This window comes from Anopheles marshallii, chromosome 2, assembly GCF_943734725.1.
Source record: "Anopheles marshallii chromosome 2, idAnoMarsDA_429_01, whole genome shotgun sequence".
Lineage (NCBI taxonomy): Eukaryota > Metazoa > Arthropoda > Insecta > Diptera > Culicidae > Anopheles > Anopheles marshallii.
Genome location: NC_071326.1, coordinates 27583952 through 27608814, shown reverse-complemented (window position 1 = coordinate 27608814; position 24863 = coordinate 27583952). Strand labels below are relative to the sequence as shown.

Sequence of the window (24863 nt, the reverse complement as noted above, 5' to 3'; positions counted from 1 at the left end):
TTTTTCGTAACATCCGATACATTAACGGGCGGTGGATTTTCCCCTACATTCACTCATTCTCAGACCGATGCGTTCGGCTAACGAGTGGTAACGTTTTAATAATCACTCCGTCGTCCCGCGATTTCGCCGCTGGGTCGTCCCAAAACGGTCCCAAGCAAAGCGTAAATAAATAAACCAAAATTAAAAACAAAACACCCACACGGTCCTGCGTGGTGCGTGTTGCTTTTTTTCTTCTTCTCTGCTTCATAATGTGAAACTTTTCCCAGAAGGTCACCGTGGTCAGATGGATGGGTGAGTGTTATGATTTATCGGCCGGATGGGTCCAGCATAGGCTCGTGCATATACATCGTACGTTATTTATCGCAAACGCTAAGGCCATCCCTCTTACACTGGACGGGGAGATTGAGGGGAAAACCGTTGGCTTTTTTTTTTTTGTGGGGAAACAGATAGGGCGAACAAAGCGACGGGGCTCGATTGTGGACATCAGGAACAATGGCGGTCCAGCAATTGCTCAACCTTGGGACGCGGGGAGGTCTCGGGTACAGCAAAAGTGCGGCACTGGTACCCAGCGTTGGGCAACATGCCTCTGCAAGGCCACCGACACTGGCACCACTGGTGTAGAGCATGCGTTTCCACCTCCCTCATATGTGTGGACAGGCCGCAGCTACCGGGCGAAAAATAGAACTCCGAGAAGACGCAAACACGCATATGGCCGCCGGTCAGCCGGTTGCGATAGGTTTTCTTATGTTTTCGCAGCCGGGTTTAAATCAAAATCGTTGCAGCACGGCAAAGTTTCGTTGTTTACGCCTCCGAATGTTTCGTGCTTAATCCTGTGTGCCGCAGGTTAATGAGTGCCGCGGGGACCTTAACCATCGTCAGTACCGGTTTAGCGCTGGCGTTGGTGTTTAACGCATCAAAACTAATTTATTGACATGATTTAGTTGGAGCTTATAGCTTTAATTTTACGCTGACTTGACTAAACGGTTCATTTTCAAGCGTGATGATGTCGTGAACATATTTAAGTAAAACGCGATATGACTTTTATTTCACGGTGGTCCACTAGGGGTCTACTGCACTTATAGTAAGCGTGTATCAGTGCACCAAAATGGTGCGTTTATAGCAACTTCAGAACACAAACAATTCATCAAAAGTCTCATCAAATCATGAAAAAGAACATATGTTAAAGGGTGGCATCATTCGCGGGGTTTCTATTATGAGCTGAACATATGTTTCAATAGGCTATAAGAATGACTTTAGGATTTGCATACCATTTGCATCTATTGACTGTAATTTGTTTAGGACTTATAAGTTAAAAAAACAATATGTGTATTGAAGATCACCCGAAGAAAGTCAGCCGAACTCTACTGTTTTGCCAAGCCAAGCTATGTTAATCATAATAGTAGTGCAGCGAGCTGCACTTATCTCTCTCATGTCTCTCTGCACCGGCCGAACATACTCCCAAGATTCCACCGTGTGTGCGAGATTTCTCATCTCGTTGCATTTCATCGTCATGGGGTCTTTTTTTTTCCTTATTCCCCACGATTTGGGTGCAGTTCACTGTGCGCGTACGCTTGTTACGCTTCTTCGCCGATCGCTGCTGCATATCTCGTGCACGCCCGGGGTGTCAATACCGCAGCAACAGATCACCGGCATCAGTCGACACCATCGGATCTCATCGTCCGGTTCACGCGATAAGACACGGCAAGCTCTACCGTCAGCGCAGTGTTGGTGCAGTTGCTGCGGCACAACGATCAACGATCTTCGCACAGTGAGCGCATGTGAAGCAAACGCTCGTCTTTAACGTATGCTGCGATCGAGTCGTGGTAGATGCGGTAAGCGTAAATACCCGGTCACATCTGCACCCCAGATTTGATGCTACGCTCGCACTGTCTGGAGGGGAGAGATCCTGCTGGTGAGTGGCAAGCACCGTGTAGGGCCGAGGGCCTACGATGGGCCGGGTGGTGATGCTCCATTGCGACAGCAAGGATGCGCCCGGTGGCAGTTGCCCTTCGCCCAGTTAACTCATTCGCATGCTCCCTCTATCTTACCCTCTCTAGCGAGCGTGACAGAGAGTTTGAAGACAGTGCTTAATTTCTGGTGCGGTGTTCGGGACAGACTGCCCCACAGTGAAGGGATCGGTGCGCTGCTGTGCATGAGTGTGTCGGTGGGGGTTGTTTTTGCTGGTCGACTTTTGGACCAAAATGCTGCGGTTTTTTACCAACAATTTCACCGGCCAAACACAACATGCATGCGGATTAATTTAGAACGATCGGAACGATGGGTACGGTGCGACGATCAATTTAGATCGAGTCAGATTTTGCCGGTCGACATGGAAGGTGATAGTGATCGATCATCGTCTAGACGTTTGTGTGTGCGTGTGCAGTATTCTTAAAGGCATCGAATTTTGTAAAAAAACGGAACGAAAACCGTGTGCAAAAAATCCAAAATCAAAGTGAGTTTGTAATGAAGGTGTCGAGTAGGGGGTGATCGACGATCGACGCTAAAAAAAAAAACGGCAACTCTTTAGCGAACAGCAAACGTCATCCCCTAAACCCAAGGCCATCATCTGGGGCCCGTTTTATTGTGCCAGCAAAGTGTGATCGTTTGATTTGGATATCTTTATTATCGGCTATTGCTTGTAAAGCTATAAAAAACACAAATTAAATCGGTCTAAGCGTTGGTGCACAAATGTCGGTGTTTTTTTGAAGTTGGCGCACGAGTTGGTGGCGTTTATGATTGCTAAAGTGGTATGTGATCTAGAAATGTGTATAATTTAGATGTGGAGAAATCGACACTAGTGGGAGTTGACATCCTTTTTGTGTTTGAAGGTAATTTTTAATTATTTATACACGGTTTTTCTTCCTTTTATATGACTTTGTAAACAATTGTAAAGTTATCATATAGTTTATATAATATCAAAATTCTTGCTTTTCAAACAGTACAGTTACGTTGACACTTAATTAGATGCTTTTGTAATGCGTGTTGCATAATGTAAGTAATTTGGCTTTGCATACTTTAAGGCTGATTAGTTTATTTATTTATTTATTTTTTGGGAAAAAGCAATTCCATGTTGCCTACAAAAACAAGAGCTCAAAGTCTTATAACCATCTCATTACCCTTTTATTACCCTGCCAGTATGTAGGTTGCTCGTTTGCATTACAAAGACGAATTTATTTTTAGCTGGTATGTATGGTTTTTCCTGAGCATTTTCTGCAGATGTTCTTGCCACACACAAACGTACAAACACACCAGCAAACCCACATACAACGTACGGCTAATGTCCGAACAAATATATTCAAAATAAGAGCTTGCCTTGCCGCCATCCAGCCCGTAATGGATTCATTGCTGCGCTCATCTTATTGAACCAGCTGCTCCAGTAAGGGAGTGTAAAGGATCTTACCCGTAGCATAAGCAGCGAAGTTCCATTTGGCAAATACCGAACACAAGCGAATCGCAATATGCAAAAAGGCGCGCATGATAAGATAAGCTTCCGCAGACACTCGGGCACACTGAATGCCGCGCTGGCCCTATAAACATCCCCTTGCTTGTTTTTTTTTGGCGGAGTCTCGCACGCGAGCACGCGATAAGCCGTGCTTCTTAACTGTGTGGATGGATTGCATTGAAGTGAGCTTACTTGAGCAACTTATCATGAGTTCGGGCAGCGACCACAACGTGCGTTAGAAAACTAGCGTACAAACAGTACAATATCAACAAAACAAAAGTTTCAACTTTTGTTAATGGAAAATAGATAGAACATATAACAGGAGGAAAATAGGAGAGAGCGAAAAGAAACGAAAATACAAAGCACAAATGAAGTAGTAAAGTAAATTAATATGGAAAGGAAATGTCATGCGATTAGCGGGGTCAAGTTGTGCCCGACGGGTGTGGTTTTAGAAGTCAAGGCTAACGGTTTCCATGGTGTGGTTCGGCATATAGTGTCGCGATAGTAGTGTGCCCGATGGATGGGACCGGATCGCCCTTTGGATGCATGCCGAACAATCGGTAGTTTTAATCTCGTTTAAATTAATGAAGAGTTGTGTTTGTTTTGGCGTTAGAATTTGTTCTTTTCCTTTAACTGCATGGAGGTTGTAAAAAGGGGGATTGATAAGCGACCAGTTTTACGCGGCAGATAGTGGCAAGATTTTGGGGTTTAGAATTTTGTGGTTAGGTGAAGTTTTGCCACAAAAAAAAGCGTTAAGTGGTTGACCGAAGGTTTGGTGGATTATAGATTAACAAGGCAAAGAGTTTGGTTTATGTGCTGGCACTATTGACGGTTTTACTATGCGGTTGTTTTGTATACACGGATATCCTGTTTGTTTTTGTTTGCTTTCTGTGAAGAACGCACGCTCTAGCATGTTTGGCACGTCATAAGAATGACGTAGAATGGTGTAAAGCGTATTAATATCTGATTCTCTCTTGTTGGCGTAACGGCCTATTAGGTCATGCTTGCCATTTTCGGCTTACTAGACTTATTTTACCACCTAACCGGATAGTCAGTCCTTGCTACATGGGGGATTGGTCCGGATGGGATTTTGGTGCGGTCCGTTCGTGTGAAGAGCGGTACCGCCAACATCATACCACCGGGTCGCCCCTGTATCTGTATAGGATATAAATATTGATAGCGGACAACCCGACCCTTGCAATTTTACTAATAATTTACGATGTTTTTGTATATCGGACAACCCGACCCTTAGAATTTTAACTAATAATTTACGAGGTTTTTGTATACATTCTTCCTCCAAGACGCTGTTACTTGCTATGGAGAAGGTTCTAGAGAACCCGTTCTAGAATAAGAACGTTGACACGTCATAACAATGATACCGGACGAGCCAACCCTTGAAGATCTGTTAGATTAAATATTTATCTCAAGCCGTGCTATCTATCGTGCCTCAGGAAGCCTCAGGAAGTATAGCTATTGCTTCCTACAACATTTTCTCTTAAATCTAAAACTTTGAGCAAGAGTTAAAGGAGGTAGAATTAAAAAGTTTTCACACCCAGTCCAAATCCATCCACCTTCGTGCACTGAGTTGCGCTGCACAAAAACCACTCCCGGAAAACAAATTTGCGCTTCCGCAAGTTTTCAGAATTAAAAAAAAAGAACCAAACAACCAATATATGGCAAGCAGATAGAGAGAGAGAGAGGGAGACGGAGAGAAAGTGACACATTGTGCGCACAGCATCCTTCCGTTTTATTTGCACCCATTGGCATTGGCGTAACCGGAAACCCCCGAAAAATTGCATTCTCGCATCCGAATGGGGAAAGAAAATTGAATTCTCATGCGAATGGAAACTTAATCCCGTCACAGAAGAAGCACGCGCACACACACACTTAACGCATCCCGCTCATTCATACCCGCTGCCAAGTCCTTTGTTTCCTGTGTCCAGCCTGGCAAAAGAAAGGAAAGAAACGCGTGCCGTGCACTTTCACGTGGCCGTGGCAAAAGTAAAAGCCCCGGTCCCGAAACCGCGGGGTAGAATATGAATGTATTATTCATGTACTCCGCCTCTCCACCTCCCAAATGTGCGGGGTTGCAGCGTGTTGCGTTGGGACGACGTTCATGCCGGGGACGGGATATAAGTGGAAAAAGTTTTGTTAATTTATATCTAAAGAGGGTTGGTGGTGCGCCGGTAGATGCACTGAGCTGATGAATGAGATGCGGCATGAGCGATGGTAGGAAGCCATGGTACAGAATTGTTACACGAGCGTATTTGTGTGTGTGTGCGAGAAAGAGAGCGAGAGCAAAACAAAAATAAGACAGGGAAGGGAGACAAACAGCGGCAAAAGCATTGAGATATTGTGCAAAAGGACGAACGACTTAGGGTGGGAGTTGTTGGATTCGTTAGCCGAGAGGGGGCAGGTGGCAACGATGGAGCGGGGGTGGGGAGGGCGAGGAGATTGTTGTTGGTGTAGGAGGGAAGGGTGGCAGCAGTAAGCTTGCGTACAAATTGCCGATGAGTCATCATCCCGACTCGGTTTGGGTTTGGATTCGTTTTGTTATTGATTTTAGATCCATCTCCCATAGGCAGATTGTGGAGTTTCCCGCTGCCAAAGCCTGTAAGATGGAAAATATCGTAATGGAGCATTGAAGGTCCATTGTGAGATGGTTTTTTGTTAATGTTTTATTGTTTTGCGATTTTTGAATTGATCATGAGATGGATGACCCAGTAGAAATGTTGAGCCAAGAAGACGAAAACTGTGCTCTGGTAAACCAAACCAACAGATTGGATTGGATTGGATGGCTGGCAAATTCGTGGAGTTTCTTCTATGTCTTTGACATGAAGAACCCCAATATCTTGATTTTTTTTACCATTAACGACCATAATCCATAAATATTATCGAGAATGGAGATATCTGGATATCGCTCAAAAGTATTAAAAATTTTGATTGCATACTTTAAGGCGCCACAAGACCTTGTAATGCGCGGAAACCATAGCAACTACACAGTGCCCTAGCCCTTAATGGATAAAACGTTTTCCGCTGAAACGTTCGATGGGACCACGCTTGCTGTCGGCAACAGCACATCGGCGGCTTCATAAAAGGTGGCCCATCAAGCAGGATTTAATCTAATTAACCACGATGTCACCAGCCTGGCCGGTAGAATTTGCACGATACATTCGGTACAGTTCCGATCAACGCGGAAGCGTGCGGTTACCCTTTTGTTTAACAGCAATTAATTCATTTACGACAATCCAATCAACTGCATGCCACAAGGAAGAGGCACCGTACGTTTACACCGGGCCGGAAACCTCTCCATCTGGTGGTGGCAAACTGAACCGCCGGCAGGAACAGTAGCAAACACACTATTAATACATGTCGATGGCCTTTGATACTAGCGGATGCATGCGTGCCATATGCGTCCCATCCCCGAACCCGTGATCGTTTCGGACCTTTAACCAGTAAAGATTACTGCTGTGCGCCCCAACCGTGCTCCAATAGTGGGAGACCTTCCCCTCCGGTTTTCGATTAACCGCAGTAGTGCGACCGTTAAGCATTTGTTGTTGGGTGTGGGTTTATTCCTACTACTGCCACCATTCGGTGCCTTTGCTGATTAGAGCGCCCAGTACCGGGGCGGGAACGCGAAGCATCTCGCACACTAGCCAGCAGCTGCCGGGTGACTCCACGGAAGCTGACAATCGTTCCCTCTCTTTCGGTTTGCTGAAGGTGTCTCCGCTCGCGCATGCAAAGGAACTGCATTTGCGCTTCGCGATGCATCGGATTGCATCGTACTGCAATGTTCGGGTCGTTCGGTATTGCTGCTGCGGGTGTGTTAGTTCTCATTCTAGCAGCGTGCGGCTGTGTGGCTGGGCACACACGGGACGTCCACGTCCTGCCCACGTCCACATCGAACTTCGTGCAAATCCGAACATAAACGCCTATCCTTTACCGTACGCACGAGTGAGACACAATAGTCGCACGATCAGCCCGTATGCTCCGTACGCGTCTTTCTAATAGAAGCATATGTAAAATTCAGAGAGGATCTATTATCTTACCCCCTAGTTCCTTTCATAAACATTTTCTTTGCGTTTTGAGAGCCAGATATGATGTTCATTTTGCCTAGTCTAAAATTTGTTCATGTAATTATATTTTTCATGTAGGTTTAAGATAAACCATTGCAAATAAAGAGTTAATAAAAAAAATAATATTGTTTCAAAATATCGGTAACCGCTTCGCAATATGTTGTGGTGTTTAAACATTTCATCACAAAAAAATCCAATGCTTTTCTTCCTAGTTCTCACAACGGTTAGATCACAACCCATCTTTTTGCAATCCATCCTTTTTACTCTACAACAGCAAGGCTGCGTAAGCGGGTAAGAACAAGTCCACTGATCTGCTCTCGAGAGAATTATTTCCGATTCCTCTTTAACTTCGTGCTTTGTGGACGGCGTGTGGACGCGTCCACGGCAGGACCCAATTTTTTTGAATTTTTGTATGACTTCGTGGATTTTGGACGTCCAGTGGACGTACGTGTGTGCCCAGCCTGTGGGTTGATGTCGAGCCGCACGCTGGTAGTGGTACCTGATTGATGGTGGGATGCTGCAAAGGGAAATGGAAATAAAATAAAACAAGCACCACCAGCAATAGCCCTGCACACAGTGATGCACTCGACCTATGCCGCTACGGCCGTGGGCAAAGGTTAATGCGAGGGCGTTCGGTTTGGTGGCCGAAGGCTCGGATACTGCACGATGCACTGGAACGTTGTTTTCTGTGTGTTTGGTTTCGATGGCCGCAACACAAAGGCACCAAAAGAAAGAGGGCCCCCGTTGTGAAGGGATAAATAAACGTTCGAAAAGTGCTAGAGTTACTCTCGAACTCGTCGATACGCGCAGAATGTCACAAGCATCGTTCAATTTGTGTTATAAGTTCACTTCTTTGTGTTGGAAGTTTAGCTTCTTAACGCAAACATCTTGAACCCACAAGATGCCAATCAATGCCAATGGAGTTTCCAGCACAACATGACAAACGAATGACTCATTTGCGTCCGTTCGGGAACATTATTGCTCTTTGGTCGAGGAAAACAACAGCGAATTCGATTTCATTCGCTGGAAAGAGTCCAAATGCCAAACCTCCACAACATAAATTGCAGATCGCATTAAAAAAAAAAACAAGATCTCCTCTGACATACTGACCGATCTCCAGTAGTGATCATCAGCTTCCCGGTGGGAAGAATACATCCCGGTAGTTCCGCAGCTATATTCAATTGGCACTTGTGCACCGCTTCCCGAGAAGAAGGATGCCATTCTTCGAGCTGTTTTTTTCCGGCCTCGCGGCACTCGCATATGCAAGAAGCATATAATATGATTTGATTTAATTTTTCTCGTTCGTCGATGGCTTGAGCGTGCAAGGTAGTGCGAGGAGTAGAGCCGTACGGAGACAGCATAAACAACAGTTAAAAGGCAAAGCATAAACAGGCGAACCCGCTGCATGGCGTACACAATACATGCAAACGAGCATGCTGGCGGGCCGTGTTTCGTCAGTGTTGGTGCATCGAATATTCCGGTTCTGTACGGCAAACTATGGCTGTGAACAGTGAAACCCGTTGGACATTTACCAAATGCTTCACTCTGTCCGACGTCCTAACCATATTCTGTCCGACAAAGAAAATTGAAAGACGGCTGATTGAAGCGGTTCTCAGCTTAATTTGTGAAATTGTAGATTATGTTGATAATGTGACATAATTTATGACAAAACCTTAAACAGGTACTAAACAGCATCAAGATATTTTTTCAAATTTCTTGATTATCTGGCTATAATTTTACATTTTACAATCTTTTCATCTCTGAATAAGATACTGTTACGTTATTTTCCATAAATTATGCGTCAGGTGTGGAAATCATCTACTTCAATATTTTTTTTATTGGTGAAGTTGTTAGTTTCTGCTCTATTATCTCTGCATCTTGAACCTATTTTTATTAACTCGTGTTGATTTTTATTATTGTTTTGAATTATTCTGTCCGTTGCACACCCTACCGTACGATGCGATTTATGTTTTATGCTGTTGGTTCTCCCTCTCTTGCTTTTTTTCTGAATGTTTCTTCCAAAGCACGCACACACACACACAGTACTCTAGCGAACCTCACACACGTGTGCGCGCTACCATCGTCGTTATGCTGCGTCTTTTGTAAAGCATCGCAAAGCATAGCATGCTATGCGGTACACTTACCGCACGTACAGCAGTGTGCGTGTACGTTTGCGTTCGAGCAAAGAAGTCGACTTCTTGTCGGCGACGGGCCAAACACTCGCACAGTTGGTTTTCAATCTCGTTGATTCGTTCGAGTCGGCACGTTGTGCGTCGCCGAGCGTTTTTAGTCGAGCATAGCAGCATTTGCAAGCCAGCGCAGCAGCGGTGTGCCCGGCGGTAAAAGGCGACGACTCATTCCTTGCCCTACCCGCCCCCGGTGGAGTGTCGGAGAGAACGGAGAACAAATCGGAGCACGCATTTTACGACTGCTGCGTACGGAAAGCGGGCAATACGCAAAACACGGTGTTGCAGTTGGGAGTTTTTTTGTTCGTTTGACATGTGCTGTGTTTTAGTAATGGTTCGGTGCGTTTCCTTATCGATAGAGGGGTTGTAGAATTTCCTCGCAAGCAACGCAACAAAGCAAACCAGAAGGGAGTGCGTTATCGAAAGTGTTTACCATACTCCTCGTTGTGCCCTCAGTAGGCAGTGTTTGTGCAGCCCACGCCACGCTAGTGTGGGAGAGGTGATCGGTGCCCTTTCTTACGCGCGGTCCACAGCTCCAATTGATTCTCGCAGCCATCGCGAATAGAGCCGTGCGACCTTTGATCTGCGGCTGCCCTTAAGTGGCCGGAAGTCTGAAGCGGGTGTCTCTTTGTGTAGTGATTTTTGTTTTTTATTCAGTGTGAAGCAGACGCTCTAGCCACGCTCCGGTGTGTGTGTGTATGTGCAGATGGTGTGATCATGCCGATGAGTCTGCATACGGGAGATCAATTGATCGAGTGCGCGCGGAGAAAGGCCATGCTCAATTAGACTTGCCCAGCTGCAATACGAGAAAACATTTGTGCGTGGTTAAAAGAACGGTGAACCTGGTGATACAATCTCACCTACCTCAAGGATGTCGATACTGGATAGCAGCTGGTCGGACTTTGATTCCGCCTCAATGTACTCGAATGAATGCGTAAGTTAACGATCCTCCATCACTATCACGTTGCGTCGCGTAGATTATACGGTCCGTAAATCATCCCAATTACCCACCGTAGCGCGCAGCGTCGGGATGCTTCGGCCTAGTCTTGGCGGAAAGTTGGCGACAATTTTTCTTTGTTCTATTTGCAAGTGACAATTGCTGGTCACGTTCGTGGTTCGTGTGCCGTTGCTTTGGACGAGTTCTGCTAGAAATGGTCCGCCAACTGCAACTGTTGCAACCGCGGAGAGTTGGCAACACTGCAGCAGCTGTGGACGGTGGGCGACTGCTGGGGTGCGGGAACACATGGCGAAGGCGGTGGTGTAATTTATAATATTAATCTCATTGCTTGGAAGCTTGTTTCTTGCCTGCACTTGGGCTATTTCAAGCAGCACAACTTCACCTCTTAGTCACTGGGATATGAATTATTGGAGGGAAACATGCAACGTTCTGAGAACAAACCCATCTGACCAAACTCATTGGTGGACTTTCGGGAACAATTAACAGTCGTTCAGTTGTGTGTAGCAATAAACCCATCGAACTCGCCATCGCCTCGTCCAGAGGGCGCCTTCATCCACTGACAATTAGTGCGTCTGTTTTTTTTTTAATTAACAGCGCACAATGGCACTCCACGGCTAGCGTCTTCGGCAAGCGCACGATCCTCGGCCCGTGTGATTCGTCAACGATTTCAAGAGGCTTCGTGGTCTCCAAATGGTGTGTTCCAAAACTAGCGTTTCGTAATATGCTCATCCATACTGACCTTCGGGGAGCCTCACAACATGACAGTTTCTTATCGCCCACCGCTCCATGCTCCATCTTCGTAAGTGAAGCGAAGCCGTTGACACATAATGATGATACACGCACTGTCACATCACTGTCAGCAAAATGGGGTGGGGGTCTCAGACGACAAACATTTTGCCAAGGGTCAAACAAAGAATCTCTGCATCCATCGTTTGGACAATGCGCTCCACGGCACGTTTTCGCTTTCGCCAGTGCGCGGCAAATGACCAGACAGGAATGTGTTCCCCACCAGGCTATTACACGCCCCTGGGTACACGATCGTCTGCGTACGATATGCGTGCGAGGCACAGATCGGATGGTTAGAATGGAAAACGTTCGAGCAAAACCGGAGCCGGATCGGTCCGTTGATCATCAAACGGCACCAACAATGGCGTCCAAAGAGGGATGTGAACGTTCTTCAGCGAAACGGTGCGGGCGCGCGCGCAACTGAGCCGCGAAAATCGGTTCCGCCTTTTTCTTGCTTCCTGGAGAGCTCGGATCTTTGTGCGATCTGGTTGTCTGTGGAAGTGGAAAAGAATGTGTTCCCGATTATGACGAACGAGAGAAGGCGATGCAACAACAAGAACCAAACTCCTCGATGTGATGCTTACCCATTTCATTGTGTGGGACGGAAGCTGCACAACCGATGCCCCGGCTAATGCAATGCGAACGTTTGTTTATTCTGTCCAGACCGTATTTTCGTCCGTTCACGTTCACACGCCACCGTCGGCCTCCATGCACCAGGAAAGTGCAATGTCGGTCCCGCCGGTTTCGCTGTGGCAACGGGTGGATGAATTTCTTTTCGAGCTTCTTTTTCTGAAAAATTGAAATACACAGAGACGGGCAAGGAACGCGCCCATGTCTTGGCCGTGGTGCATTATTATTCCATCCGCTTGCCATCTGATACCGGGGGTACGTATATTCTCTACGCTACGATCGTTCGCCGGCGGATGCGGATGCGTGCAGAGTTCGGAATCTGAACAGAACCCAGCAGTGGTGCATGCTTGTGGCACACCCACATCTACACCCTCTGCACACCTAGCGGGGAATTGAAGATTGCTGGAGGGATGTAGTTTTCTTCTTTGCTAAACATTCTACCCAACGCCATTGCATCAGAACTTTGTAAAAAAACAAACTTTATCCAGTACGCCGTCATTAAGAATCGTATCAATTGTAGCGCGATGGGAACGACTTGAGGAAGCCAAACAAACAATCGAAAGTATTGAGCATGTTTACGTACGATTTACAGCCCAACTTCCTTCCGATGCGAGTGTTATCGGCGTTTGCGGGACCCTTCGCTCGTGTGATAACTTTGGTTTCGTAACTATCAGCTCGCTTTGTTTGCTCCCGAAAGACTTTTCGGTAAAGACTTGGCTGGACTTTCCCGTCCACCCGCTCTGCAGTCGATCGTACGTGATCCGTACAAAAGCGATGAAACCGTCGGGCCTTCCTCACACCCTTGCGGCAAGAATGTTAACGGCTTCCGCGTGTGACTTTAGGAGCTGCGATACCCTGAAACCACACGAACTTCCACGGGCCTCGGGTGGGCATTTCTTTTTTTAATAACGTGTACCTTTTGCGGTTGGTTCCTTTCGGTCGCGTCGTTCCATCCGGAGTGAGGAATTTTTCGGGGTTTTTTGTTTTGAATTTCTAATGATGCGATGAGCGGGGCCGTCGATTTTGGGATCTGGTATTCACGAGGCAACTGCATGCCGTCCTCGGGTCGGGACGATACTGAACTGTCAAGTGTCGCATTATGCAGGCAAACCATCGACGGTGCGGTACGCTCCATCCCGAGTTGACAATGAACCGATGAACGCCAGGGTTCTGCCATGGGTTTCGGAAAAGTTTTCCTGGAACTTGGAACACTAAATCACCAATAAATCTCTTTTAGCCTTGCCGTTGCCTTAACAATCGAACCGATTGTCGGTGCCCGGCAACCCGGGATTGATTAGGGCAGGTAGGTTGTCGTTGGTCTTCTTCCATTGCTTTCTCTGCAGACATCTGGATGAGGGATCCTGATGTTTTCCACCAGGAAAAAAGAAACCCCTATCCCGTACGTGTGTTTTGCTAGTTTGATAAGATAAGCTTCGCTGCTTTCAACATGGTTCTGCAACATTCTATTAATGGCAGGGTCTTGCATTTACACCATCACTCCTATTAAAAAAACATCGTACTGCACGATGTTCAGGGTGGTCAATGTTGGATGTACGAAAACAGGGCGATCATATCACCCAACCAAACGACGACCGGGGAAGAACATCGCAGTGTTGAATATCGTAAGCGTCTCGTACCATCCACTGTGCACTATGGCGTTTGATAATGGAGAAAAACACATTTGCGTGAAATGATGGCTTGCCTGTGGTAAAGCTATTACTGTCCTATTCCGAGTGGAACAATATGGTACGGTCGGAGTAAATACATATGCTGGATGAACAGGCGACAGTGGCAGTGCGAGCCCATGTGTTGACAACCATTTAACGACCTACTCCCGGCTAATAAATCGCAACCACGACGCGACAGCTCGATGTGGCTACCAACACACGCTTTGGATCCCGGTGGGCCCCGGGACCAACCAGCCTGTGGATCTCATTATTCTTTATCATTTCTCTGCTACTTCGTTCCATCACCGAGCTCCGAGTTTTACAATGTGGCCGTAGTTGACTGCCCCGACCCTGAGTGCCGTCCGGCTGTGAATTATTATGTATTCAAATTAAACACTTCCTTTCCGGAGCTGAAACTGGCATTGTGTTTCAGCGAGAAAAACCCGGAGCTGTTATCCATATGGGATGTAACGATCTACTACCGATCCCCATTTCCCAGCAACATGGTCCGGGACCGTACTGTTCGTGGGGGTGGCATCATCTGTGTCGTGTTGGAACATTATCGGAAGTGCTTGGAATTGATAATCCATCCCCGAAAAGGAACGCGTAAACGATCATCGTAACGTCGTGACAGAAGTTGGCCTGCTTGAAACGATCAGTGATCAGTTTAACGAATGTCCAAAACACTTTCTGCCCGGACAGGAAAGATATTATAAACGTGCGGACAGAACCCTGCAACACTGCTGCTGCGTATAATGAAGCGAAGGTATTATTGAGCGATCCGTTCTAATCAGTATTCTTCCGCTTTCCCGTGGACGGAAGTTACCGTTTCCTCACTGTTGGCTACTGAATGGGTTAGTAGCTGCTTCTGTACACACCCGGTAACCCGCCTGGCCGGCCCGGTATCGCCATAATGCATCACTCCCTCAGTGATGGGCACAGCGAACCGAACGCTATAACGGATGTGCGCGCCCGGAATGGATTTGGAGGTGTGTGGCTTCCGCCGTCTTCGTGAATCATGGTCCGCGTCCGTTCTCGCCCATTGTTTTTGGCCGGTGTGGTGGGTGTCGGAAAGAAGACGTTTAATTTTAATGCACATTTGACGGGACAGTTTTCTCGTTGCGTATCACTGCGTTGCCTGCCGCAACGAGTCTGATACGCGTTTACCGTTGGAGTTTAGCCGGGAATAAGCATCAGAACAGGAACACTTGTGTGTGCCATTGTGTTTCGGCAAAGTGCACAAACAGCTTGGGAACGAGAATGGAGATTATTGCTTTAATCATCCCAAGCGAGACGACGGATAGCGAGCTGGCTTCCCCCTTAAAAAGGGATGAATTCGTTCGCATTTGGAACATTCAAGCGCACGAGGCCTGCTTCGATTGGGGCTGAAGAAAAGGGGACCCAAACTTTGATGTGTCTGATGGATGGAATTGTGTGTGTGTTTTTTCTTTCTTTCTTCGCCTACTCCCTTTCGGGTGGGGTGTTGATTTTATGACAGAACACAGCAAGTATGTAAATGACTGTTTGAATGATGAAGACCGACCGCGTGACTGCTTGTTCGTGGAGTTGGCGTAACAATGGGAAAGAATAGGTACATGCTATTGTAGTAGATACAGATTGTTTTTTTCTCTCTTCTTCACCTCGAAGTCGTCCACGTCTTGTCCCTTTTGCCTTGGGGGAATCCGTTTGACGAGTAGACTTTAGTGATTTGTGGTCTATAATGGCGAAAGAATGAAAAGATAATTGCTGCCGTATCTGCCATGATATACCCACCGCAAAACCGCAGATGAATGAACCAACAGATCCAGTTGGCATTTAATTAGTTTCACTTTCCGGCTCTTCGGGGTTTCGGGTTGTGTTTGTATTCCTAAAAGTTGCAACAACAAAAAAAAATAGCTGGGTTAGTTTGTTCCACTTTAATTCCTATGGTTTCTACTGTATCTCCACGGAATTAACACAAATGGACACACGAAGTGTAGGACATTTCAGAGCACGACACAGTTTTCCTGCCAAGCTTTGTAGTTCAACCCTTTGAAACGCACCGTTGGTAGGTGAAAGTTTGCCTACTGCGATCGCACGAAAGCTTCTTAAAGAGCGAACATTGCCGTAATGCTACAATGTTGCCGTAACAGTGTAGCGCTTTTCCGCTAGTGCTTTTGCATGGTGTAATATGCAGCAGGCCGGGACAAAGTCCTCTCACTTCTTCTAATCTAATTGCGTACCATTACGGTGCGGCTGTGGAATTGAGGGTGTTGAATTTCGTCCCGTTGCATTTACAGCCAGCCGGATTTGGGATTGAGAGTATAGAAATCACGGGTCACTCTCGCGTGACATACATGCCCTCCATCAGCCGGGGGTGGTGGTTGTTGCATAACAAACCACCCGGCCCGCGCGTTACCGGTATCCGATTTGTATTCTTCGGCATGCTCATCCGCCTCCCTCCGTCCCAAAACACAACGCCATCTTGGGAGGTAGTCGGCGCGGTACAGCATATTGATCGTGTTACGATTACTCACGGACGTGACGGACCCGTGTTGGCGTTGAAATTCCTTCCCCAACTCGCTTAATTAGCACAGTCGTTTTCTTTCTTTTTTTTTTCACCCGATCTTTGCACAATCAGCTGGCGACCGCGAAAGGCCATACACATTTACCAACCGGTTACCCGGTTACTGGGAACCTTCTATCCTTGCCCATTTTGCTGCAAGATGATTCATCCGCATCTGTGAGTGATGTTTACTCGCGAATTGACGTCACAGCAGCGCCGGAGTCTCCGGTTGAATGGAGTGTTTTCATTCATCACACGGACTTTACATTCCGTGGCGTCCTTCTCGTGTGTGCAATGTGGCGATTACTTTTTCATCCCATGTACCTCCCCCACTGCTGAGACTAATCGGCGAGGTTATTTGCCCTGTAAGTTTAGTGCAACGGTCGGTAACTTCTGTTGTGGAGATTTTTTGTACAGCGGTACCTCGACAGCGCCCTCTATATCAACACGGATGCACTCGTTCTCTCTCTCGCAGCGAACCCTAACCTCGAACTTGTGAACTGTCAAACGGGACAGTGTTTTGCAGACGTTTGATATCGATTCGGTACTGTTTGGCTGATGGCTGGTAGCTTGTGTACACACATTGGTGACACAACCCGGAAAACGGGGGAGGGTTGAGTTGCAAGGAAAAACGGTATTACGAATCGTAGCGTGCATTTTCGGGGCGCATGCGCTTTACGCGGCTGTCCGTCTGCACGCGAATGAAACACGGAACGCGAAGAGTCACTGTACACGCACAAACAGTGGTGCAGCACTGGTGTGAACGCATACGAACCGGGGAACTATCGCAGCAAAAATAACAAGCAAAAAAGTCGTCGATTCGGCGAAACATCGGACACCGGGGCAAATATTAAATACGTTTTCATCGAAGTAAACCGTGTGTAGTGGTTTTTTTTGGGAAAGGTTTGGTTTGTTTGCTAGATGGTTATTATACAAACAACGCCGCACAGCGGAACGTTTCCAAACCTGGGCTGTACAGTCACGAAACGGCACCGATTAGTCACTGGTCTAGAATTGAGAGATTATGTGCGCTAATTCTGGTTCGTCTGGTGACTTGACCGTGCAAACTAATCCGTCCGCTCGAGAAGCTGTTTAGTGCGAGGGTGAGTTAAGATAAAAATAAAAGTAAATCCGACGCGTCCTGCTGGAAGCGAAGCAGAAGGCGTGATACCTGCTAATTGGCTAATTGGGTGGGGGGCATAATAAAAAAAACAGCACATTATCCAACCCCCTCCTTGGCCATATACACAATTTGCAAATTGATTCCGAGAGACTTTCGCCATGTGTTCGTAGAATCTCTGCGGTTGGGTCGGTCGCGTTGTGCTAATTCCGGGCAAAGAAGTGTGATTCCTGAAGTCCGCCACTGGAACTACCCACACGCGCGGCGCGACAACGGTTCTTGCAGTGCGGTGCAACATTATAGCGAAAACGGAAACACGACGACTTTCCGTGCCCTCCCACATCCATGGCGTCCGTCGCCCTTTCCGTTTGAACCTGATTGCATTGTACCGGACGGACCGGATTCCGTGGAAGTTTATTTTCGTATCGAAGATTGATTGTTTTTTTTTGCCTGTTGTGTTCTCTACGCTGCTCCAAGATTCCGGTTTCTTCCTGCACGACAAGAACGAAGTGGGAGGAAGAGAATCTTGGTTGTGTGTCAATTGCGGCATGATGCAATGGATTCTGTGCGAGAATACCCGTAGTAAACGAATCTGCTGTGCGCAAGTGTTTATGTTGCGTTCACGCCGTATGTGACTGTGTGCTTGGTAGTTTATTTATCGGAAAATTTCTGAATGAATTTGAACCCATACGATCCAGGGACTATCGTTGGGATCGATCGGATCACGGTAGTGGCAGTGTTTTCCCTTCAGTGAGTAATAACGGGAATTCTGAGAAGGAAACGTAAGATATTCGCGAGACTAGGCAGTAGCACAAGAGTATTATCCCACAAAAACAAACAAATGTTTAGTGAAGTGTGTGTGTGTGTGGTTGGAGAGGGAGGGTGGTGTCGCGGTTGGTTGGAATTTAACCCAGGCCATGTGGGGATCGCGCAAGTGTTTCGGAAAATGTGTTTTCTTTTCGCGGCCCGTTGCGGTTCGTTTCATTTCTCAGTATTTCTGCTGTAGCTTCTGGTACGCCCGGGGTGACTAACGGTCGAATGGTCTGTGAACACAGAACCGATCTTTGATCCCGTTGGGGGTATTGCGATAGCAGTAGTAGGCGTTGGAGTAAGAGAGATTTGTCATAACGATGGACTTTAGCGTACTGACAGGCGCGATTTTCAATCCAAGTAGCCTAACTTCGCGCCCAACACCCTAGTGAGTGCAGTAGGCCAACACTTCAGGGAGATTCGAAGGGATGAAATAGACCAGTGAAGTGAGGATATTTTGACAACGAGCAACCGAGCAACGAACATCGTTAGTGCCGGGTTTTTTCCGGGTTTGGTCAGTTCATGCTTATTTTGTTGCGGCTAAACGTTTTCCTAGTGCCGAGTTCAGTGAACGAATCCGTCACGCTTGTGAACAGTAAAAGCAGTTCATCATACAAAAACTGTGGATGATAGAATCACAGGGACGGACAGCAAAATCGCCGCGGTTGTGCGTTAAACATTTTGATAAGTGGTAAAGTCATGGGATGGTTTGTTAGAATATAATTGTGCCGAGTTGAGGTGCGGTGCTTCTGCAACCAACCAACTGTAATCTAGCCAGATCTTCTATCTCCGCACCATAAAACGCAACCGTATGGAACTGACTCCATGTTTCCATCGCTCTTTCCTTGCAGAGTTTTGATATCAGCGGTACACCGGGCACAACAGGCAATTCAACCACTACGACGGTAACAGCAGCGGCACGTCTACGACCGAAAAGTAACACATCTTCCGAGCGTACCGATTCGTACCGCTTCTCGATGGCGAACCTGGAGGAAACGCAAGAGGCCGAGCTGGATGCCATATTGGGCGAACTGAGCATACTGGAGGAGCGTGGTGATCTACGTCATGGTCGTAGTCACAGCCGTACCAACTCCACAATATCCGCGGCCACCAATACGACGCTCTCGTCGGAAAGTGGCTGCAGCAGTGTGGCAGCCGATACAGTCTGCAGTGGAGGTAGCATTGCGAGCGGCATGGGTGTCGGAGGGGTCGGTGGAGCTAGCATCAGTCTACACCGGGAACCACGCACCGACAGTCCGGACAATGATTCCGCCTTCAGCGATACGGTGTCGCTCATGTCGAGCGAATCGTCCGCTTCTAGCAGTGTTAGCAGCTCTCATCTCAAGCACCTTCAGGCGGCAGCTGGCGGAATGGTGGCGCATAGTGCTGCGACGGGACCAACAGCCAACCAGCAAAATTTGTCAGATGGTGGCAAACAGGCCAAAATTCACCTCGCACTACAAAAGCTAGAGCAGGCCTCGGTACGGCGACTGTTCGTGAAGGCGTTTACGGCCGACGGTGCCTCGAAGTCACTGCTGGTCGACGAAACGATGAGCTGCGGGCACATGACGCGGCTGTTGGCAGACAAAAACCACGTCCAGATGGAGCCTACTTGGGCCATCGTAGAGCATCTGCCTGAGCTGCAGATGGAGCGACTGTTCGAGGACCACGAAATGCTGGTAGACAACTTGATGCTGTGGAATCGGGACTCGAAGAATAGGGTGCTGTTTCTGCAGCGACCGGATAAGGTGGCACTGTTTAAGACACCCGAAGCTTTTCTGCCCGGCACACAGATGGCTCCCGGAAGTGAACACGACGAGCATACGAGGTAAGCATCGCCAAAAAAGAGTCACGAAGGCATTACGTGAGCTTGAAATCTAATCGTTTTTATTTCCCTTCGCCACAGGACAATGTTGCTGGATGAGTTCTTCAACAGCGGGAGCCAGATCACGCTGGAAGGGCCCCTATATATGAAGAACGATGCCAAAAAGGGCTGGAAGAAATATCACTTTGTGCTGCGGGCATCCGGGTTGCATTACTACCCGAAGGAAAAGACACGTTCCGCTAAGGATCTGCTCTGTCTGGCACTGTTTGCCGGACACGAAGTGTACCGTGGACTTGGCTGGAAGAAGAAGCACAAAGCCCCGACGGACTACACGTTCGCGCTGCGCTGCCCGAAAGTACCGCCCGGTGTGAAAGGCATACGGTCGGTGAAGATGCTGTGTGCTGAAGATGCGTCCACACTAGAAAACTGGATAACTGCCATACGCGTTATGAAGGTCAGTATTAATGCGCATCCTGTTGCGAGAAGAAAATGGGTCCTAATGGCATCCTTTTTTTTATCTCCCTCTCCACAGTATGGAAAGAAGCTTCTAGACAATCACCGAACGCTGTTGGATGATCTGGCTCGGGAAGAGTTAGACAAACTTAGCTCTGCTCGGAGCAGCTCCATTGGGAGCATTGTATCGTCCGTTCCTTCACAGTGTAGCACGGGAAGCAGCAACAGTAGCGGAAGTGGTAGCAATCATCTCCTAGTTCCTCTCAACACAACCAATGGCAGCAATGGTAATGGGTGCGCGACCAACGGAAATGGACGTCTCTCGAGGGCGTCATCGTCAAGCTCGAGCGGATGTTTGTCGGACGAGAACAACGGGTTCGATTCGGAGTTCCCAACGGGCACCATTAAGCGCAAACCCTCGATGAAACCAAATCTTCCACTCACCTCGATGACACGCCAGCTGAAGGAGGTCGGTGAGACAACGCGACTGAAAGATTCACCCGGTGCCGGATCTACGGGGTCGGGTTCGATAGGTGATGGTGGTACTCTGACGCGACGTCACAGTCGACGAAGGAGTGAAGAAAGCACCGGCAGCGGTACTCTTAAACGACGCCCGATGCCAACGCAAAATCGTGGATCGATCGAAAGCATGAGTTCCTCCGCCTCGACGCCAACGCCCGTGGGCAGTGTGTTGAACACGCCGGTCAATTTTGAACCACCGGTAACAATCCTGAGCCCAACCGCTCATCCAACTATTATAACACCGAACGGCGTTGGCCCCGGAACGATCGTTGAACCGATACCGTCCTGCATGACTGATTCGACATTTTCGCTTCCGCCACCACCGCCACCACCCGCCTCGGACGATCCGGCAATAATGGGAGCGAACTTCTCCGGTTCTACGCTCTCGCTTGATTCGCTACCGCCTCCGCCACCGCCGAACGAACTTGACAACTCATTCAGTGGATCTCAACTGTCGCTGGCTTCTGTGCAATTACCTCCGCCGCCACCACCGTCGGCATCGGCAGGTTCTTCCATGTCAACCGTGCAGTCTTCCTCCGTGCTTCCTGCAGTGAGCACAACAAACACCACCAATGGTGGTATCGTACGCCAGCAGGAACAGCGTTCAATCAATGCGACGCCCTCTGTGGCGCAGTCCATCATGAAGCTAAACAGCCACAGTCACACGTTACCGAACCCAACACCTGCTGCCATCTTGAAAAAGGAACCAATCTACTCCAAAACACTGAAGCCATCAGCACTGAAAGCTCCTCCATACAAGGCACCGCCACCATACAACGGTTGTGATGGTTCCGCTTCCGATGTACCGTCGGCTCCAGCGAAGAGTGTATCGTTTGCCGAGTCCCCAGTGTTGTTGCGGCGCAAGGTGTGCTTTGAGGATGAAATTCAAGAAGTGCCACCCTCGCCGAGACGTCTCTGTGCCACATACAGCGTTGGTCCTCCGGCTCCACCACCAAGAGCGGAAGCGACACGCCTTTCCACAACATACACTTCGCCGAAACGATTAAGCGAATCAAGCGCCAATCCTCCTCGCGATTTTCTCAAAGATCTCCAACGTGTGATGAATAAGAAGTGGCAGGTAGCGCAAAAATGTAAGCTAGAACCAGCGACCACTCCACACGAAGTGCTCGGCTTCCGTGACATCCACGGTGGTAACGATCTGTACTCGTCCGCTACACCCTACTACCGTGAAACGGCCAACGTAAGCAACTGGGTGCAGGAACACTACGGTGGTGCACCGGACGGTTTATACGAGAACCTGGGCAGTAACATGGGCATGGAACCGAACTATCCCATCGTTCAGAACGCGACAGTTCCACTGCACCAGCAACATCCGACCGGTAGCCCTTTGCCTTCTGGAGGTAGCATGAAGAAGCGACCACCTCCACCACCACCAAAGCGCAGCGAGAAGACACAACTGACCACTACGTCTACATCTGCCGTTGGCCACACGGGCCCCACAGTATCACAACCCGGCCCGACTCCTCAACTTCTTCATCATCATCATCATCAACAGCTGCTGAACCATCAATATCTGCAGCAGCAGCAACAACAGCAACCACATCAACCACCACCAACCCATCAGCAGCGGGTCTGAACCCTACTGTGCCTGTATTGGCCACAATGCAGGAAAGAAAGTGCTACCAAAACCGATACGTACTAGCGATACGTGGTAGGAATGACGCCTAGATACTGTGGCGAACGATATTCCGGTTTATATTTAACAGTTTTGTCGTTTATAATTTATTCTACTGTTTTTCAACACTTTTGTTCTATCGCCAAAATTTTATCCGCTTCATCGGCCGGTCGGTGGATCCAAAAGGAAGCTCCTTTGCCGGAGACGCCTTCTCCTACACGTGACCGTTCCCGGCCGATAAAGTCCGAATTAGCGCCCTCTTGTAGGTGCTAGCGGAACTCCTTCTCTAACTGTACCGTTCCTACCACGATCGCGTCGTTACAAAGTGACTGGCCTAAATTGGATGGGTGGGCGTTGGGGCGAAAAGAACACTTACGCATATTACACATAAACACGCGAACTATGCGAACCGAAAGTCTGCTTAGAAAAAGAATGGAATGTTCTTTCTAGTTACTAACTGTTACGCCATTAAGGTTAGGAATGATCTTGAAGCTTTTAGGCGAAATCGAGTAATTTAGTAGAAGCGCAATCGATCAATCATTATTGTGATTAGGTAGCAAAGCAAACGGATATCGCTAACACTAACGAAGCGACGAAACGAAACAGAAGTGCGTTGTTTAAGTATAATTTATTTAAACTCTACTCTACTACTCTCTCAATGCCACCAGAAATGGGCCCTAGAGCAGAGTCGGTAATTACTACAACCACAAGCGAGCGCGTAAACGAATTCGCTTTCGAAGCTTGTTTTTTTTTAATAATCCATTACATTTGCACAGTACTACTGTAAGAGGTTAATGTTTAAGAAGAATCTCCGCTATGACGCTCCGTTCGGATCCGGACAACGGACATCCGCCGGAACTATGTACAGTTTCTTATGCTTTGTTTTAGGGCGGATCACGGATCAGCGATGGGGGGTTTTGATTGTTATAAAATAAAGCGATATAAAATATCCGGCTCTGGAACAGAACCAACAGTGGAATGGAGATTGGCCGAGGATTCCCCTTCGGAGGCCATATGGTTGTTGTTAGACTGAGAAATGCAAAGAGAGAGAGAGAAAGGCGAGAAGGATGCTTGTCGGGCAAAGCATGAACGATGAAAGCACTGATACTGGGGAGCAGTAACCAGAGAAGGATGTTCAATCTTGCTAAACCAAAAGAATTCGATCCCAAGAGCCCACACGATAAGAGACACAGAGAAAGAGGGGGAGAGAAAGAGTCCTGCACAGTTTTTACGGTTCTTAACGTCGATATGTGTAGGAAAGGATTAGTAAACCGCGCTAAAGGATGTTGCTGCGTGAACGATTTACTAACAGCAAGAAGTGCCATGGGCGTAGCGTAGTTTTTAAGCGCATTCACATTAATATTACCATAAAATAAATGTCGTAATAAACCTTCGAACACTGGGATATGTACGTCAACTTTACTACTACTCTCCGCTTCGTTTCTCGTTTTACGTAGATCGTGCGTTCGTACGTGCGTATGCACCGTTAGTATTAGTAACATTATGGGAACCATTTGCATTTCTTTTTGCTGCAAAAAAAAAACATTGTTTCCCTTGTTCTCTTGCTGTTGAGATGAGTTGTAGCTGTCACGTAGACGTACACGTAAAAATGTGGGAAGTAGTTTGCAAATGATTAAAGTTTTATTTGAACGATTTTGTCATTGAACGGTTACTATTATAAGCTTTCCGGGAGCAGTTGTATAGTACTGGACCGGGGAATCCTGTCCAGCTATAAGGCCTTTTTGGTAGTAGCGGAAATAGACGTGCGCTTTTGGAGGCATCATTTATGACGATTTACATAACGATTTTACCCGCAAATCGTATACGTTTGCGGTGCGGATCAATATTAATAAGTAAAATAATACACACAATGAACATGAAAAAAAAACACACAAACACAGCATAAAAAAAACCATCAGACTACGATTATATGAATAAACACCAGAATGGAGAGGCATACAATAATTTTACAAAGAATATATATCGAATTTTACAGTGAAAGTGTAATAAGGAAGGGGTCAGCAGCAGCAGTAACATTTGTGTGAACGTATGGTAAAATACACAACGTGGGGGAGTGAATTTTGTTTGGTGACAAACAAACTTTTTGGGTTTTTTTTTCGATAAAGTATTTTACACTGTCCATGTATTGGACGATAAAAAAAAGTATAGTAGAAAGAACAATATTAAAATATAAAAAAAAAACAAGA

The 24863-nt window shown here is 47.4% G+C and overlaps 1 protein-coding gene across 1 annotated transcript in view; it reads left to right on the top strand.

Moving 5' to 3' along the window:
* LOC128719462 (abnormal cell migration protein 10) overlaps positions 1 to 22617 on the top strand; it is a 31959-nt gene extending 9342 nt beyond the window's left edge. The window contains exons 2-4 of the mRNA XM_053813086.1: positions 19072 to 20048; positions 20127 to 20499; positions 20578 to 22617. Of these exons, the coding sequence (XP_053669061.1) occupies positions 19072 to 20048; positions 20127 to 20499; positions 20578 to 22617 (3390 nt within the window). The remainder of the gene's footprint in view (positions 1 to 19071; positions 20049 to 20126; positions 20500 to 20577) is intronic.
* The last annotated feature ends 2246 nt before the right edge of the window (positions 22618 to 24863 follow it).